Source organism: Cololabis saira, chromosome 10, assembly GCF_033807715.1.
Source record: "Cololabis saira isolate AMF1-May2022 chromosome 10, fColSai1.1, whole genome shotgun sequence".
In the NCBI taxonomy this organism is placed as follows: Eukaryota; Metazoa; Chordata; class Actinopteri; order Beloniformes; family Belonidae; genus Cololabis; species Cololabis saira.
Genome location: NC_084596.1, coordinates 10502902 through 10522328, shown reverse-complemented (window position 1 = coordinate 10522328; position 19427 = coordinate 10502902). Strand labels below are relative to the sequence as shown.

Here is a 19427-nt window from a genome sequence, read left to right as displayed (position 1 = left end):
CGCAACTTTTAATTCCCAATTACATAACAATTCCGTATTTCAAGGGGCGGTGAAGCCCATACTCATCTCTACACAGCCTACCTGCAACACCCGCTGCAAAAATTTATTTTAAACTGAGCTGCCGGCTCCTCTTCATTTCTGCTGCTGCCGCGTCCTGGCTGTCTGTCTGTGAAGGCTGATTTATGGTCCTGCGTTAAATCGACGCAGAACCTACGCCGTAACCCTACTTTTTTATTTATTTTTCCCCCCGTTCCGCGGACACCGCGGACATTTTTTGCTGAGACCAAAATCCGCGGAATTCCGCGGATCCGCGGAAGAATCTGATGCCTGAATATAATATATTACAAATAATAGCAGTGACCAAAACACCTGCAGAAATACTGCAGGAATGACATAGCAGCAGTTAAATGCAGCCTTCTGTAAGCTTTAAATATCCACTGGGCTTACATCAAATACATCAAAACACAACAATAAAAAACACTTTTCTGAACTTATCAATATGACTCTGTCCTTCACAGGATAAGTAAAATGGATCACTGCAAAAACTCACAATCTTAACAGGAATATTTGTCTCATTTCTCGTTAAAATGTCTCATTTTAGTAAAGAAAATCTCATTACTCATCACTGGAAAAAACAAAAATTTTCACCTGTTTCAAGTAGATTTTCACTTGAAATAAGTTGAAAAAACAAGATTTTTTTGCTTGTAATAAGAAGAAATCTTGTCCCACTGACAGATGTTTCTACTCTACTTTCTACTGATCCAACACGCCCCCCTCTGTTCCTGATTGGCTAATACCAAGGCTCTGGCTCGCTTAATTGGTTTACAAAAGCGCCAGTTTAATGCCTAAAGGCTGATTTATGGTTCAGGGTTACTCCAACGCAGAGCCTACGGCGTAGGTTACGCGGCGACGCGCAACGTACGGTGCGCCACGCCGCGTAACCTACGCCGTAGGCTCTGCGTCGATTTAACGCAGAACCATAATTCAGGTTTAACATGATAACGCACGTGCACATGTTTTTTTGTTCTTTTCTTTTCTTTTTTTTCCCCTAATTTTCGAATTGACGGAAATCCGTCTAGAGACGGAGAACTTTAATCCGTGTTGTAGCCTCCAACGATACTTTGGGTTATTCAGGTCAGCTGGGCCGTGGTACCACTGGATGGAGTCGGTCAGAACCACAAGGTCACCACATCCATCCCCGGCCCCGTCGTTTCTGCTCAAATGTCCCCGGGCGGGACACTGCAGCCCTGATTGTCCCACTTTCCCAGACTCATAGTGTCAGTCCCATCAACCAAATCAATAAACATCAGGTTGAAACAAATAACGTCACACTGGAAACTAAAACATAAAAACGTGACCTAGGAACAACTGAAATGTGTGATGTGTAAACCTCCGACCTCCGGGGGCAGTATTACCATCTGCTTCAGTGACCCGGCATCTAAACAGTGATACAGGATGAAACCACTCGGACCAGAGTCCAGATCTCAACACATTGATGCCCCTTTTCCACCAAACCGGTTCCAGGGCTGGTTCTGGTTTTGGGCCAGTGCCGAGTTTGGAACTGGGCTTTCTGTTTCCACTGACAAAGAACTGGCTCCGGGCCAGAAGAACCGCTTCCAAGGTAGCAGCAACTCTTTGCTGGTCTAAATCAGGGGTCGGCAACCCAAAATGTTGAAAGAGCCGTATTGGACCAAAAACACAAAAAACAAATATGTCTGGAGCCACAAAAAATGAAAAGTCTTGTATCAGCCTTAAGGCTGAGTTATGGTTCTGCGTCAAAACTGCGCCGTGCCTACGGCGTCTGGTTTTCGTCCACGCAGACCACACGCCGTCACCTGCGCCGTCACTGACGTGCACCTCCCGAAAATTGTAACTACGCGTCGAGGCGACGCAGACCACACGCAGACGGAGAGGGCTGTGATTGGTTCACTTGGAAGCAACGCATTTCCGGTTTCCGGTTTGAATCAGTGGTGAACTTTCAGGGCTCTTTTCTTCGTTTATATGTGATTTTTTTTGTTTTGGTTTTTTTGCACAATAGTTGTCCTTATTTCTTTGATTTACTGTGACCGGAAAAAGTCGGATAAACCATTCAGAAAAATATCGCTAACTAGCGGCCGCGGGGGGTACTGCACCGCAGTGAAATGGAGTGACAGAGAAGTCCGAAGGGTTCACGACGGCGTCACGGCTGCGGCGTGTGCTCTGCGTTGGTGTGACGCAGAACCATAATTCAGGCTTTAGAATGAAGACAACACATGCTGCATGTTTCTACAGTATATTAGTTAGAACTGGGGGAAGATTTATTTTTTCATTATGCACTTTGAGAGAAAAGTTGAAATGTCGAGTAAAAAGTCGAAATGTTGAGAAAAAAGATTAAAAAGGGGAGGAAAAAGGAAGGAAAAAAAGAGAAAAAAGGAAAAAAAGAAGAGAAAAAAGGAAAAAGAAGAAAAAAAGAAAAAAGGAAAAAAAGAAAAAAAGAGAAAAAAAGGTCAAACATTTTTGAAAAAGCTCCAGAAGCCACTAGGGCGGCTCTAGAGCCGCATGCGGCTCTAGAGCCGCGGGTTGACGACCCCTGGTCTAGAGGAAAGAACCGCTTACGTAAGCGGAGGGGGTGGAGTTATTAAGACCAACAGCAATAGCAAGACTGGGAGACGGAGACATTTTCAAATAAGCGACGAATTAATCTGGAGAATAAATGTTATTGTTCAGGCGTCACATCAGGTTCTGGTGCTGCTGTTGGTTCTGGAAAAACTAAAGAGAATAAGGGCCATGCAGGAGAAAAAATATTTGAGAGGGGAAGATTTTTTTTAATGTTTAATTAATGTTGAGAAAAAGGGGAAATGTCGAGATTAATGTTGAAATACAATTTCAATAATAATGTCAAAATTTCACGTTTTTTCTCAACATTGCAACTTTATTCACGAAATTTTGACTTTTTTCCTCAACATTTAAACCTTTTTCTCGAAATTTCGACTTTTTTCCTCCAAGTGCATAATGAAAAAAACATCCTCCTCTAAAATATGATTGCCTGGCCCTAACACCACACAGCTATCCGCTCCTGCAGCCTCCCAGCCGTCATTTCCCCGGTGGACTCTCACACCTGATTCCACGCTCCAGCTGCTGCTGGACCTCCATTATTCCCATTATTCCCCCACATGCACATAAACGCGCCTGCAGCCACCGAGGCAGGAGCTCGGCGGCGCTCTAGTCGAGCTGGGAGACGTGTGAAGGCGGGGGGGTCATTCCCCTGCTTCCAAACAAGCGTGGATCCAATCAAATCCCGGGTTCGCGGGGGGAATACAGATGAGCCGGCGCCGGCCGGGGCGGATAGCACGGCGGGCCGCGGGACAGAGTCAATTATACCGCAGGAAACTCACCGCCAGGGACGCGTTTACTGCTGATGGACCGGAAATGCTAATCAGTGAGGAAAGAGAGGAGTCTGGGAGGATTCCTACATTCAGCACATTTCCTAAAACTGCCCGAGGAGGTTCTGTAGGAACCACTGAAAGTTTCCTCCATGAATTCAGCCTCAGTGTCCTCATGCTGGACGTTTGGTTGCCTTTTTGTCTCAAACAGAACCTTTTATATTACTGTTCAGTTGTTTTGGTCTAGTTCATCAAACAGTCTTCTAAAAAAACTACAAGTGGCTCAAAACAAAGCTGCAAGATTGTTCTGAGTGTTGCAGAAATGCATGAATATCTACTAATGTATCTACATATTTCCATAGATTTATTAACACTCAGACTCCTACATTTCTCTATAATATTATAACTTATTATTCAAATATTCATTCCTATAACACTCGAGGGGCTAATATTGGTGGGATTATGTTCCCCTCACCTAAATCTGACTCTATGAAGAGGACAGGACTTTATAGATCAGTTGCATATTGGAAAACCCCACTGGTGAGATTCCTGACATCAAAAGAGGCTGATTTGAAATGAAGACTACCGTAATAATGTATTTTTTTTATCACCTTTATTTTGATTTATTGGAAAGTGTTTTTTTTTTTTTTTTTAATTGCGTAATTTGTCATTTTGTTTTTTTTTATTATTACATTAATTGAAATTTGAAAGGGAAAAAGGAACAGATAAAATAAGCGTAGTCTTCTTTCTGTTACCTTTCATTCAAGGAAAGAGATTTGTTGTAATTATATTGAACCGTTTTGTTTTTCTTTTAATGAATGAAATAAAGAATAAAATAAAAAAAAAACATCATATAGCGTATCTGATTGAGTGAGATCAATACATCAAATTATATATGATTTGTATGATGTTTTTCTTTATTTCTTAAATGTAATTTTATTTAAATTTCTTTTAATGTACTTTATGAATTGAGATTGTATGTTTAGTATTTTATTGTCTGGTCCCCAGGAAGACTACTGTAGCTTTCGTTTTGGCGTCAGCTAATGGGGATCCTTTTAAATGAACAAATAAACTAATAAACAGAACCGGACAGACCTGGGATCGGCTCACAAACCCCTCTGTTTACAGCTGGAGTTAAACTTCTCAAGTACAAGTATAAAGCTCGGGTACGAGAGGCGAGTGCTCACCTTGGTCCTGCCCAGCTGCCAGTCGGCCCCGCTGCTGTCGTACAGCTGCAGCAGCTGCACGCAGCGGCCCCGGGGCTCGTCGGGCCCCAGCACGCCCCGCATCAGCACCTTGTACCTGCAGGGGAGGAGAGAGGACAGTTTTAATCCTGCCGGAGCAAAGAAAGATCCACGTTCGTTTGTCTGGTGCAGAGCCGGCCCAAGGCATAAGCAAACTAAGCGACTGCTTAGGGCCCAGTGACCACTAGGGGGCCCCCCAAGAGTAAAAAATAAAAAATAATAATCATTTTTTAATGTGTGAGTGATGATTCATACATTATCAAAGGTATACATTATTGTACAAAAACTACTAGGCCTACACTGTAGATGACACTCAGTATCACACTTAGTACTACATCACTTTAAATATAAGTGTAAATCAACCCCAGGCCGCTCTTGTAGCTGAATTTGCTCCATTTCAGATTAAAAACCATAGATGGGTAAAAACCTGCCGGGCTGAAAATAGGATGATGGAAACAAAACTGCTGCAACTGTGCAGCTCTTTGACCTTTTATCTGTTGCTTCTCTGTGTGGCCAGTAGCTGCTGACTTTGATCAATATTAATTGAAAGATTTTTCTGCAAGTTTGTTAATCTGTTGTTGCTTCCATGGTCTTAATCCCTGTGGATTACAATCTAACTACAACAAAAAGTTCTTACGTCTAGTTTTACAAGTGTATTTGTAATGACAGGGAAGAACATGAAATAAGTTTATAGTGGGTGATTGATCAATAATCAGTATTATTGGCAGTAATAGGGCCCCGAAATCACATTTTCCTTAGGGCCTCATGAAAGCTTGGGCCGGCCCTGGTCTGGTGCACCAGAACAAAACCAGAAAAAGAATCAAATGTTAATACAAGCTTTATTATATTATTAATATAAGCTTTATTATATCATATACCGGCAGTCTCCAATCTTTATGTTATGTTTATATAATAATTGCTCGGGGGTTTATGTTCTGGTCTCTGGAAAGATCCTAGAGACAACTTCTGTTGTAATAGACGCTATATAAATAACATTGAATTGAAAATTGAATTGTATTCTCTCAAACCACAGAGGTAGGAGAGAAATGCACACGGTGGTCATCAGTTCAGTTGTATTTATACTGAAAAAGGAGGTGTTTTGTACGTGAACCTCATCTGTGGAGCCAACATGTCCCACCTTCAGCCCTATATTCTGTTGATTGCTTCCTACTTGAGGTGTGATAAACCCAGAAAAAACTTAAGAAAAACAGAATGGAACCTATCAGTTTTAAACAATCTGATTCTCTTTGTTGTCTTCACCTAAAGAAGAGAAAACAGCTAAACAATCTTAACAGTCTAGTCATAAAAAACAGGAGGTGATCCTGCCCTGAGAGCAACTACTGGTGCAGAATCTGATCAGGTCAGAGGTGTTATTGCTACATAAAGTCTCTAAGCAGCTTCTTACATTTCTTTTTAGGGAGAAACAAAAATCTATTGATATAAAGTCCAAATTTAAGCCAAAGCTGAAATGCCCCAAATACTTCTGGTTTTCCATAGTCAGACGTCAGGAAAGGAACCTAAATATTATTGCTGGGGGTAAATGATTATTTTTAAAACGATTAATCGGGCGATTATTTTATCGATTAGTCGACTAATCTAACGAGTAATTGGATGATTATTCTAACGATTATTCTTCAGTTGTTTGATTAATAAAAACCATAATGTATCAAATAAATATAAAAACATATTTAATTATATAGTTTATTAAACACAGTTTTGCAAAGAAAATAAAAAAAATAGAATTATACTAAATAAAAAGGTGTGGGGGGGCACTGTGCCGTGCAGTGTTTTGTTGGACTGCATATTATCTAAATGTGTTAACAGATATTTGGATAAAACAGCACTGTTTCACACTAAATTACATATTTCTATTCCATTAAAAAGTCTAATCATGAAAGGTGATTCATGATGGTGGGTGATTTCTGTAGGAATTATTTTCCGGTGGCACTTTAGCTTCTACTAACCGGTAAAAAAACCTTTTTCATGTCGGTAAACAGAGTTATGACCAGAAAACATCAAATCTAGGAGCTGATCCAGACCATAATTTGATCATGTGACGTCCGTTTTTACAATTATTTTGCTTATTATATTTTGTAATTATTATAGTCCCGCCCACGAGAGACAAGGGGGCGGGACTTCAGGGGGCGGGGCTTCAGATGCTCCAACAAGCTGGTCTGGTATCAACTCCAAAAGTTTTTTTTTAAAGTTTTCACAGACTTTTGATGAGTTAGGGATGTTTTTTGGGGTTTTTTGCAGGACTTTGTTGGCTGTGAGGAGGTCGCAGTTTCAGTTTGTTTTGGTGACCCACGTGTGGCGGTGATACGTCACTAAAGGCCTACTAATTATACTAATTACCTACTAATCACCAAACGTCCTGCAGTGTTTATTTAGGGCCTTCATAGAACTACGTTTCCATGTAAACAGACGGTACAGTGGGGTTTTAATAGGACTAACGCTGAACTCAACCAGTAAACATGTTTCTGAGGCTACAGAGGGACGTAGCGGCTGGCGGCCTGCACAGCTGCAGCAGGTCAGGTACTAGTCACACGAACCTGGAGCAGAAGTCCTGGAAGGGCCTCCGGACGGGGAAGCCGGTGCGCCGGATCTTGACCGTCTCCAACATGCCGGAGTACCTGAGCTGGTTCAGAACCACCGTCTGGTCGAAATGGTCAGGCATCTGGAAGACAGGGAGAAGGTAAAGAAGATAAGGTTCCTGGGCTCTTTTCTTCTTTTATTTAAAATAAAAACTGTCCTGAAACAGTCACCCCCCCCCCCATAAAACCAAAAACCCTCTCAGCAGTGATGGCATCACGCTCAGAGAAGCCCGTCCACCCCGTAACCCCGGTGGGCGTCCAATAAGAGGGGGCTTTCATAGACGCTCCTAAGGACCCTTTCTTTGGATCTTCTTGGATTTGCATACGAGGGGACAAAGACGAGCTGTCAGGACGCCGCCCTCCGCCCCCCGGCCCCCGGCCCTGTTTTCTGTCACGCTCGTTTCCTCGTTTCCTCTTTTCCGCAGATCCATCCCTGCGGCTCCGATAACTGGCTGCAGTGTCGGATCGATGAGGACGTTAGTGTCCTCCACGTCCTGAAAGGGCCGTCAATGTCTGTTTAGCAGAGCTCTGCAAACCGAAAACTCTCCTTTCATACGTCAACCGGACATTTATCGTGGACAGATTTATATATATTTGCTATTTCTATCCGGAAAGGTTCAATCTGCAACTTTAGATTCAGAAACAAGCGCGAGAGACGGAGTGAACGATCCCTGGAGAGGAAAGTTCTCACGAGTCCCTAGTTTAGAGTTTATACATAAAGGACTCGACACTCAAACACATCTTTCATCACACACTAGAGCTGATGCCGGAAGATTTTACATTACAGGACTGTCTCAGAAAATTAGAATATTGTGATTTTCTGTAATGCAATTACAAAAACAAAAGTGTCAAACATTCTGGATTCATTACAAATCAACTGAAATATTGCAAGCCTTTTATTATTTTAATATTGCTGATCATGGTTTACAGTTTAAGAAAACTCAAATATCCTATCTCAAAAAATTAAGACTATTCTGGGAATCTTAATCTTAAACTGTAAACCATAATCAGCAATATTAAAATAATAAAAGGCTTGCAATATTTCAGTTGATTTGTAATGAATCCAGAATGCATGACATTTTTGTTGTTTTAATTGCATTACAGAAAATAAAGAACTTTATCAAAATATTCAAATTTTCTGAGACAGTCCTGTAAATATCATCTGAATCCGAGTGTACAAGCTTTATCAGAAGTAAAATAAACTTTTTTTTTTAGCATTGTTTGACAGTTGATTATTCATTTTTTTTTTGTTTTTTTTCCAATAGAGCGCCCCCTTGTCTCAAAGTATAAAAAACATCATAATTCATATTGTTATGCAATGATTTATTTCAAATAAACTTGAAACTTGAATGTTGATTGAAAGGTTTTGGAGCGATAGCGAGTGATGAGAGGGCCGATGGTGACGGAGATGGAACTGCTCCTCTTTCCAGCTAATACATTCAGGGATGGGTGGTAGTTTCCCCCCCAGGGGGGGAGCCAGGTGGGGGTTAAAGGAGCAAGAACATTCAGGAGGAACGCTCCATCCGGAGCTCACGGTTCCCGGAAACAACCAACGGCTCTGATCCAATAAAAGCTCTAAAAACCTCCAGTTCAAAGCGTTGGGCGCTCATTTCCCACTCAGGGTCACATCATCCGGGTTTAAAGATTTAGGGATTTGATTAAACATCCATGAAAATGAGGCTTCTCCTCCTTCCCGACTGGTTAAACCCGAGACTTTCCTTCCCTGCGAGGATCAACATTCCTACTTTGATGAGTCTCTTTGTCAGAGCCGAGCCTGCAGGTCCGAATGAAGGATCCAGCGGCGGATTATCGGTGGCCGCTCAGCGGGAACCTGGATCCCTGGAACAATGTTCCCGCTGGTAGTGGTAGAAGGTGCAGCCCAAATCCGGCCCAAATCCCCCCCGGCCCGGCTGGAGTTACGGATCGGTCCATTTATTGGTTTTAATTCTTTTGCTCGTCCTCGGGAGTCGGAACTGAGCAGTGCGTTGTACCGATGTATCGATTGATCGGCTTGTATCGAGCGACATTCAGAGATCAGCTGATACCGGCGCCGATGCATCATGGTAGTAGTGCAATTACAGGTGCAGATGCACCTACCGCTACAGGTGCACCCACCGCTGCAGGTGCACCCACCGCTGCAGGTGCACCCACCGCTGCAGGTGCACCCACCGCCGCTACAGGTGCACCCACCGCTACAGGTGCACCCACCGCTACAGGTGCACCTACCGCTACAGGTGCACCCACCGCTACAGGTGCACCCACCGCCGCAGGTGCACCCACCGCCGCAGGTGCACCTATCGCTACAGGTGCACCCACCGCTACACGTGCACCCACCGCTACAGGTGCACCCACCGCTACACGTGCACCCACCGCTACACGTGCACCCACCGCTACAGGTGCACCCACCGCTACAGGTGCACCTACCGCTGCAGGTGCACCTGTAGCGGTGGGTGCACCTGTAGCGGTGGGTGCACCTGTAGCGGCGGTGGGTGCACCCACCGCTACAGGTGCACCCATCGCTACAGGTGCACCCACCGCTACAGGTGCACCCACCGCTACAGGTGCACCTACCGCCGCAGGTGCACCTTCCCCTACAGGTGCACCCACCGCTACAGGTGCACCCACCGCTACAGGTGCACCCACCGCTACAGGTGCACCCACCGCTACAGGTGCACCTACCGCTACAGGTGCACCTACCGCTACACGTGCACCTATCGCTACAGGTGCACCTATCGCTACAGGTGCGTCCACCGCTACAGGTGCGTCCACCGCTACAGGTGCACCTACCGCCGCTACAGGTGCACCTACCGCCGCTACAGGTGCACCCACCGCTACAGGTGCACCTACCGCTACAGGTGCACCCACCGCTACAGGTGCACTTACCGCTACAGGTGCACCTACCGCTACAGGTGCATCTACCGCTACAGGTGCACCTACCGCTACAGGTGCACCCACCACCGCAGGTGCACCCAGGTGTAGGTGTATCTACTCCTACAGGTGCACCCACCGCTACAGGTGCATAATAAGCCTTGGCTTCAGCCTATACCTTTTCGGTTACACTTAAAATATTGGACCTTTTTTTTTATGTTGTATCCAAATGGACCGAAATAAAAAAACTCAAAATCAAAAAAATCTATGCAAGGCAAACCTGCAGCGCAGTAACCACCTGTACGGTTATGAGTATGAAGAGAAGAGGTCCAATAACTCGTTCAGCCAGAGAATCGGTGGAAGCGCTAGAACCTCCGTCATTAAAGGAGGGTAACCTACACCACCACATGACACCACATGACTTTTGTAATTGATTAAGTGTCCAGTCAGGAAATTAAATGAGAGACTGGCACCTCTTTACAACAGCCTTCCAGTCCGATTACTGGGAGGACGAGCGGGAAAGCGGAGGGAGCCCGCGCTGATGGGAGGACTTGTTGAACCGAGAGTGAGCTGAGAAACTCCCAGAATCAGCTGCTTCATCAGAGGAAAAACCTGAGGAAAGAAACTTCTCCTCCCTCATCCCTCCATCCTGGACCCGATGGCTCCTGCAGCTCAGGACCAGAACTAAAAACCATCTCCAGACTCTGACATGCAACATTTATCCTGCTCTCCGTCTGAAGGCGTCAGGTCTCACCTTGCATCGCCGCCGCAGAAATCGTAGCGGATCCTTCTATTTCCTTCAGATCGCAGATGGATTAAGAGCAAAAACTTCCCCGAACAGCTGGCGGTGTCAGCGGCTCCTCGGCTCGCCGACTCTGCCGGCTCTGGCGGCTCGCAGCCGAACAAAGGCTCTCAAACCCACAACTCCACTCCCCCTGCTCTCTTTCTAATGTGCCGAGTGGGAGGGCCGTGGTTGCCATGGCGATGCATCTCCCGCTGAGGCTAATTTGTGCTGGCCACTTGTAGGGTCTGACCGTGTGTGTGTGTGAGAGAGAGAGGAGCCTGTTTACTTTCAAACATGGTGGTGGGGGTTTCTGGGGGGGGATTCGGGTTCTGCTCGGATCGACTACGTTAAGGGCCAATCCCAATACACCCTCTACTTTCTTCCACTAGCCCTCTCTCACTACCACTACCCCTAAAAAGGAAGCCACAGATTTTAGGGCCCTTGAAATCTTCCCAGGGGCCTACGGTGTAGGGTACGGCGTACGGCGTGGCGTACCCTACGCCGTAGGCTCTGCGTTGGTGTAACGCAGAACCATAAATCAGCCTTTATTCTGGCGAGGTTTGGAAAAGACTTCGCAACAACGGGCAAACGAGTGATTATGTACATTCACTGAGTGAATATTATGAAAGTAAAATATATATTTCTCACTAGAAATGTAATCAAAACGCATTTTTATGCAGAAACTAACTCAAAATATTGATTTTACTCACTAAAAAATAAGTCTGCCATGTTTTTTTTCTTGATTCAGTCCGCAAATGACGACGAAAAGCATTCTGGGAAATTTTTCTGGCCCTAGTTCAGCTAGTGTGCATCTGAAAACCCTTGCTCCGTAGGGACAGATTCATAGCCATAACCCTTGTTTTCTCCACTACCCCTAGGTGAAAAGAGGAATTAGGACACCACTACCCTCAAGGGAACGCGCAAAATTTAAGGGTAGGGCTGAAAAGTAGAGGTAGGGGGAGTACAGGGGGACAGGGCTGCAGAGTTCACCTCCTGGCCACTAGGGGGTGAGACCCAACACTGAGTCAGACATAAACCCATTAACGGTCCGGTACCCACAGCTGGGTGTGTGTCCCAGAAACGCTCAAATCCAACGAGTTTGAATCCCTCGTCAGGTGAAATAACATAGAGGCCAAAAAGGGGTGTGGTTATTTTGATTGACAGCTACTCGGCTCTTCAAGATTCAAGATTATTTGTCATTGTTCAGATTTCATAAGAATGAAATAACAGGTGCTTCATCGCAGGTGCTGGTACTAATATAAGTGCAAGATAAGGAAAGAAAAACCACCTCAAAATAAAACTTGCATAAACTTTGCATTTGAGTGAACTAGACCTGGAAACAGGCATTGTGGCATAAAATTGTCAAATTGGTTTAATTCACCGTACGGATTGTTACAGATTACTTTTGTTATACTGTATTTGACCCGATCTTCGTACGTTTTGACTAAAGAAACGTAATTCTTGCCATTGTAAGAATGAGATGCACCTGCTGTACTCTACTGCCCTTACTTTTTAACAACTTTTTATTATTTTACCTCTTTTCTTATCATTTTATTTGTTATTTACTGTTTAATTGTTTCTTGCTGCTTTTAATGTTGATGTAAAGCACTTTGAATTACCTTGTGTTGAATTGTGCTGTACAAATAAACTTGCCTTGAACTAAGTGAAGCGAGCAGCAAGACGTATTCTGACGATAACTTGACTTTCTTGCACCAACAGGTTTAGAGTACGCCTAGAAACCTGCGGGTCAAAGGTGGCCGAGGCCAGACGGGTGTTTGTGTTACGCAATTAAAGCTAATCCCAGTTTTAAAGGATTATTTTATCCAAATGCATTGAGAAACACCAACAGTGGGAGTGTTTACAGTGACACGGCCGATGACGGACGAACTGCTCATTCCGTGATGAACTAATGTGACAGAAATAAAACCATCTGCTGTCAACACCGTCCAGTTCAGATGACAACAACAACGAGGAGAATCAATACCCGGATCAATCAGAATCTGTTCCAGTCCCCCCGTCTCTTTGTGAGACTCGTCCTGGCCGCGCTCCGAGCCAGCTGCCTTTTGTTCGTCCTGCCAATGTATTGACATTTCCACCCGCGGCTCACTAGCCATCTGCAGAAGTCCCAGCAGCCCTTTCACCCCCTCCCCCCCGACGCGTCACGCCAGCCCTGAGGCCTCTCTACGTTAGCCGGTCTCAACCTTTCTGGGGTCCGGAATCACCAAAACTCTGAACTCTGATCGCTACATGGGCCGGTTTCATGGCCCGGTCCGACAGAAGCTCCACATAAACAACACAGAGGATCCGGATCCGTTCCTGTAAATCCCAACATGATATAATCTTTATAAAGTCTCTTGTTGCTGCTTTTCTTTTCCTGTGGCTCAGAGTTTGCTACATTCAGAACAATTTAATACGAGCCATCATCTACTACTTTTCTTCTCCTTTGTGTTACTGTGCTTTAGTACGGAGTATTGGGGCCATGCAGGAGAAAAAATATTGAAATAATATGTTGAAATACAGTTTTGAGAAAAAAGTCGAAATGTCGAGAAAAAAGTCGAAATGTCAAGATTAATGTTGAAATACAATTTCGAGAAAAAAGTCAAAATGTCGCCTTTTTTCCCGACATTTCGACTTTTTTCTCGAAATTGTACTTCAACATTAATCTTGACATTTCGACTTTTTTCTCAACATTTCAACTTTTTTCTCGAAGTGCATAATGAAAAAAAAAATCTTCCTCCTCTCGAATATTATTTTTATTTTTCTCCTGTCTGGCCCTAATACTCTTCCGTACTTTAGTGATGTGCGGATCAATACTGAAATATCGATACTTCCGATACCTGTTTGCTCTAAAATCAATTCTCAAATTAAAATATCGATACTTTTGATACTTCAGTAATTTGTGGTGATGTATATCATTAACAGGAATACGGGTGAAAGTAACTAAACTATTCAGATTTTGTCTAAATGACACGCTGCTGGTAGGAACTACTTTTTATCACTCATTTTTATAGTAGTTCTTATTTTTGTTTATTATTCTCTTGTTTATTTTAATGGTTTCATTATTTTACTTAGAATCTTTTGTTAACTCAGGTTTTTCTGTTGTTCTAACGGCTCGGCTGTACTTTGAATGAGGCCGATACCTCAGTAAACTTCTGACTTTAAAATAAGTAGCTAAATAAGTGACTCTAATGTCTTGTATTCTTAAGCTAAAATAATATAAAATACGCCAATTTTTCTGATTTATCAGGCACATTAGGTGTATTTGAACCAAGTATCAGTATCGAATTGGTAACAATTTTACTCAATATCGGAAAGGAAATTGGTGGTATCGAACATCACTAGTGTTTATCATCATCTTCTTTCTAACATTAGCAAGATTTCCAATTAAAATACAAGGAATTACACTTGTAGACAGTAAAAGAAGGTCATGTTACCCTCTGTAGTTCAGGTAGATAAAGGTCTCGTTCACATTTGAGTAAAATAATTATCTATTTCTATAAATGTCAGAGGATCCTTTTAAAAAAAAAATATTTTATCATCACGGACCCCCGGGTGAGAAACACTGACCGGTGACTGGTGAAGAAAACTGACGCAGCCGAACAGGCCGATGACAGAGCCGATGACAGGGCCTCCTCTCTGGGGTCCTCTGACCCCTGACCCCCCCGGGGACGCACTAACCCCCCCCCAGAACCCGACCACATTAACTTCCACTCAGGACTTGTTACACATTCGATCTGAGAGTCCAGACGGCAACGACTCGCCTCGTAACGACAGCGCTGGCCGTCCAGCTGGCGTCTCCGGGGACCGGCATCACAACAGTCAGGCTGCTTCTCAGAAACATTCATGTGTTCACAACTCTTCATCCTTTAAAGAGGAATTCGATAAAACAACTACTGCCCTACGGATTAACTTTTATTAACTGATTTGGTGAAACTTGAACATGCGAATGATACTTTGATTATCGTCTGTGATCGATCAATCCCCCTTGTTTTGGTTGGAGCTGCCTGGAGACGGTTTCAGCCGCGCACCCCGGAGGAGGTGGTTTTACAACCTTATCGGATCTGACAGAGGAAATAAGATTGTTTTTTTTTACAACTAACGCCACTAAATGTTAATTACTACTGGTCACAGCTAGTAATCGCTATAGAAACGCTGAAATGGATCATGTGATCATTTCACCTGCATGGTCAGTACACGAGGAGTTTCAAAATCTGTAAACATTTGAAAAACAAATTCGTTTTCTAGCTTATATAGAGCGCAATAAATGTAAATCTCACTTTAGTGCCACCTGGAGGCTGGTCATGGTAATTACATGGTACAAGTTCACTTTCAAAATGATGCCAGATGGTTCGCTGGAAATAACTAAAGTTATTTGCATGTTCTGTCGATTTGAAATGAATTAAAACCGTTTTGATCCCACTAAGGAGAAGGGGATATTTTTTGAGCTTTTTATTTTCGTCCATATGAGGTTAGACATGATTACATGGAAAATTTAACTGACCAATGCATGCACTTCTTGTACAATGTTTGTGATGCATATGGTTCATTGTTTTACATTGAGCTGCTTAAGGAATCTTAAGTTAGTCTTTACAAGTGTAAAGTTGGAGACTACATTGTGTTTGTATTTATGAAGGAATGTTACATTCAGGTCAAAAGCTTTTTTTTGTGGAAAGTTACGTAAACATTGGCATAAAGCAAGCATATTTGCCCTTTCTCATGTTGTTAACATAATTAAAAACATTAAAAAAATACCTTAAGGTAATTTAGAACAGCAAAAAATACACATGGGATTAAAAAAATGTATCGTTTGTATGTATATATATATATTTATTAAATGGCTCTGACGAGTTTGAACGTTGAAACTGTGACAAACTCTCTCACCCAAAGAAAGGAAAGCATGAAAAGATTCTCCTATCCATCCAGAAATCTGAGCTGTTGTGGATGTGACGAGGGGACAGAACAGAGCTCTCGTACATGCATGGACGGACGGACAGAGGGACTCTCTGTCTGAACGACTGCAGAGCAGCACAAAGCTGCGTTGGTGACGCTCACATCTGCGTCACGACACTCCGATGCCGGTTCTGGTCACATGTTCAGCTCACGGACGGCCCGGGTCTGTCCTAACGGGCCCAAGTAACGGCTTTGACACCAACGAGTCTCCAGCCTCAGATCCTTCACGCTCCGTTTACTTTTCTCACGCGCCCCCCCCACAAGGGCGACTTTTAAGAGCTGCTCTTATTCCGTGAGAAAAGCTTTTAGCTCAGACTGTTGACTCTGGTGAGAGATCTGCACACAGAAGCTGGAAGAGTCTCTTTCCCTGAGTGGTTAGTCACTTCTACCTAATGGCACTTTTCCACTAGCACCTACTCGGGTCGGCTCTCCTCCACTCGGTTTGGTTCTTTTCCACCAGGGGTCTAACGTGTCGAGTAGATACTTTTCTGTTTCTATTCTGCAGAGCGGCTGAGTCGGGCTGTGATGTCATCACACTCCAGGCCACTGATTGGTCGGGGGGTTGGAGTCAGACGTCTGAGTCAGGATGTGACATCAGAGAAAGAGACTCTGACGGAGATTCTTGTTCATTTTATTCCACCAGCAACGGCAGCAGAAATCTGTTTGGTGATCCAACTCTGAGGGTCAGATGTTCATAAACCTGGTGCTGAGGAGAGAATTAAAAAGATCTAGACGGAGATAAGGAACGACCAGATCTACCAGGAGCTCTGTCTCTTCATAGCTGCTGGTGGCTACCAACGGACTTTTCAGCAGCGCCGAAAAGAACTAAATAAAATTAAAAAGCTTTGCCTCTTGAAGCTTCTCTCACTCTCATTTTTTAACTTGATAATGAACACAAGCCACAGATCCAGCAGCACATCTATCATCTCCTCCAGGTTCTACATCTTTAGTGTTGTTGTCTTCTTCCTTTAGATCACACAATCAAATACGTCACAGCAGCTTCTCCAACCTCCTACTTCTGCTCCAGGTGATGGATTGTAGTGGAAAAGAAACCAGGCCTAGATGAGATGAGTAGTTGCTGGTGGAAAAGAGCCTTAAGTCTCTTCCGTCTCTTCCTGGGTCGTGTTCGTCGGTCGTGGTGAACTGATATGAATTGAAAGATTAACCTCGGTAGAAAATCTGAACGCAGATTCTCAGAAAAAAAGCTGAAAATATACTGATTAATAAATCACGACTAATCCTTGTTTTGTGTTGTGACGACACTGAAAGCAGTAAGAAATTCTCACGTGAGCTTTTACAAACCTCAAAAATTACTATTTTACATTTACAACACTTCATAAACATGATCTACCGGGGATCAGGACCCGCCGGTACGAGGAGCCGCCCAGACGTCATCAATAGACGAGCCCTGCATGCTTGACAACTCCTGCCTGTTGCCTGGCAACGTGGGGTCAAAGGTCACCAGACAGGGGGGATTACTGAATGGGAAGTGGTTCCCAAACATGGTGTGCTCTGACCGACTGACATTTACCCAAGGAAAAGTGTGTGTGAGGAATGGGCGATATTTTACCGTTCACAAATATACCGTCAAAAAAATTGTCATCTCGCGGAAAAAACGATAAATTCCCGTTGATGACGTTTTTGTGTGAAGCTGATTTATGGTTCTGCGTTAAATCAACAGGAAGGAAGGAAGAAAGAAAGAAAGAAAAGAAAGAAAGAAAGAAAGAAAGAAAGAAAGAAAGAAAAGAAAGAAAGAAAGAAAGAAAGAAAGAAAGAAAGAAAGAAAGAAAGAAAGAAAAGAAAGAAAGAAAGAAAGAAAGAAAGAAAGAAAGAAAGAAAGAAAGAAAGAAAAGAAAGAAAGAAAGAAAGAAAGAAAGAAAGAAAGAAAGAAAGAAAGAAAGAAAGAAAGAAAGAAAGAATAAATTCCCGTTGATACGTGTTTGTGTAACAAACATGGCGGATCTGAGTCATTCCAGTTTTACAGGTGTAACTCATTTAATTGTTTTTTATTAATTCAATTTAATTGGTGTAGTTTAGTAGCATTTAGTATCTTTTAGAGCAGTGATTTGGCTCCAAAGAGCTGAATGTGGTGATAGATTTATAGTTAAAGGTGGAGTTGAATTGGTATTTTTTATATCGTCATTTTTATCGTTATCAGGATAAATGCCAGAAATTATCGTGATACATTTTTTAGTCCATACCACCCCATCCCTAGTGTGTGTGTGTGTGTGTGTGTGTGTGTGTGTGTGTGTGTGTGTGTGTGTGTGTGTGTGTGTGTGTGTGTGTGTCAGACTCACCCTTGTGTGTGTTGGGTTTGATGCAGCGGATGAAGTATGGGTTGGAGGTGCCGAGCGTCGCCATCAGCATGTGCAGCGAGTTCTGAAAGGAGCCAAACACCTCCGTTACCTCCAGACTCCCCATCATCCTCTGCTTTCCAGACGCGTCTTGAATGTGTCTGGTTTTTACTTGCCTTGAACTGGGAGCTGACGGTGGGCCGCCGGTGCTTGGAGCTGGTCCTCAGCGTGTCCTGCTTGTTGCGGCTCAGGACGTGTTCGAACAGGTCGTAGACAAAGTCCAGCCTGGCGGGACCCGAGACACGGGACATGTTAGAGACCGGGACATTTTAGACCACTGTTGGCCTTTTAAACTCTCGCCACACATCACAGATACGTCACATATGCCCCTTTTCAACCAAACCGGTTCCAGGTTTAATCAATTCATTAAAAAAGGAGATATAGGGGTGATTCTATGGGAGGAAAAATGTAATATCAAAGAAGTGGTGAACCTCGGCGGGGGAAGGGTCTTGGGGGCGACAGCAAAAGTGTATGTTTTGTTTATGTATATCTTTAATTTGTTAGGGGCAGTACTGGAATTGAGGGGGGATGAGGGGGACGGCATCCCCCCTGAAATAAAAACAGTCCAAAATCATCCCCCCTTTCCATCCCTTATGTCATTTCATCAATGAATGTGGTTTTACTGCTATTTCAACATTTACAAAAATAACACCAGAAAAATCACTTATTTGACAATTTTCACCTGTTTCAGGTAAAGATTTATCTTCTCATTACAAGCAAAAAAAATCTTGTTCCACTGGCAGATGTTTCTACTTATTTCAAGTGAAAATCTACTTGAAACAGGTGGGTTTAAGACTGTTAATTCAAAAGTGTCCTTTATAAAAATATCCTGTGTGTGAATAAAAAAAATCAATAAAGATATTGTAAAAAAAAGAAAAAAAAAAACACACTTTTGCAGCGTAACTGAGGTTTGCAGCGTCGTAATGACGTAACTCCCCTTAGTACCCGAGCTGTGGAAAAACAAACTGGTTCTCAGCTGGTTCCTAGTTGAATGAGTTGTGAACCAGAACCAGTTCTGGAACCGGTTTGGTGGAAAAGAGGTAATATAGGGATCAACTTCATTCAAGGAATGTTTTGATGGACACCAGAATAACCGGTGCAATGTTTTTTAGCCTTTAAATATGTTTAAAGGTATGAAAAACATTAAAGTTTTCAGTTATAATTGCATAAATTGTCTATATTTCATTACTGTCTTGGGGTTACATTTGCATAAAATGCTAAAAACCCAAATTCTCAAAAATTAAAAACCGAAATAGACAGAAAATTGAACT

At 43.2% G+C, this 19427-nt stretch overlaps 1 protein-coding gene across 1 annotated transcript in view; it reads right to left on the bottom strand.

Annotated features, from left to right (window-relative positions):
* The window catches only part of myo10 (myosin X), a 55317-nt gene that overhangs the window by 26817 nt on the left and 9073 nt on the right, over positions 1–19427 (bottom strand). Inside the window, exons 3-6 of the mRNA XM_061731402.1 lie at positions 18273–18381; positions 18103–18181; positions 7159–7285; positions 4550–4664 (exon numbers count right to left, since the gene is read on the bottom strand). Coding sequence (XP_061587386.1) covers positions 4550–4664; positions 7159–7285; positions 18103–18181; positions 18273–18381 — 430 coding nt within the window. The remainder of the gene's footprint in view (positions 1–4549; positions 4665–7158; positions 7286–18102; positions 18182–18272; positions 18382–19427) is intronic.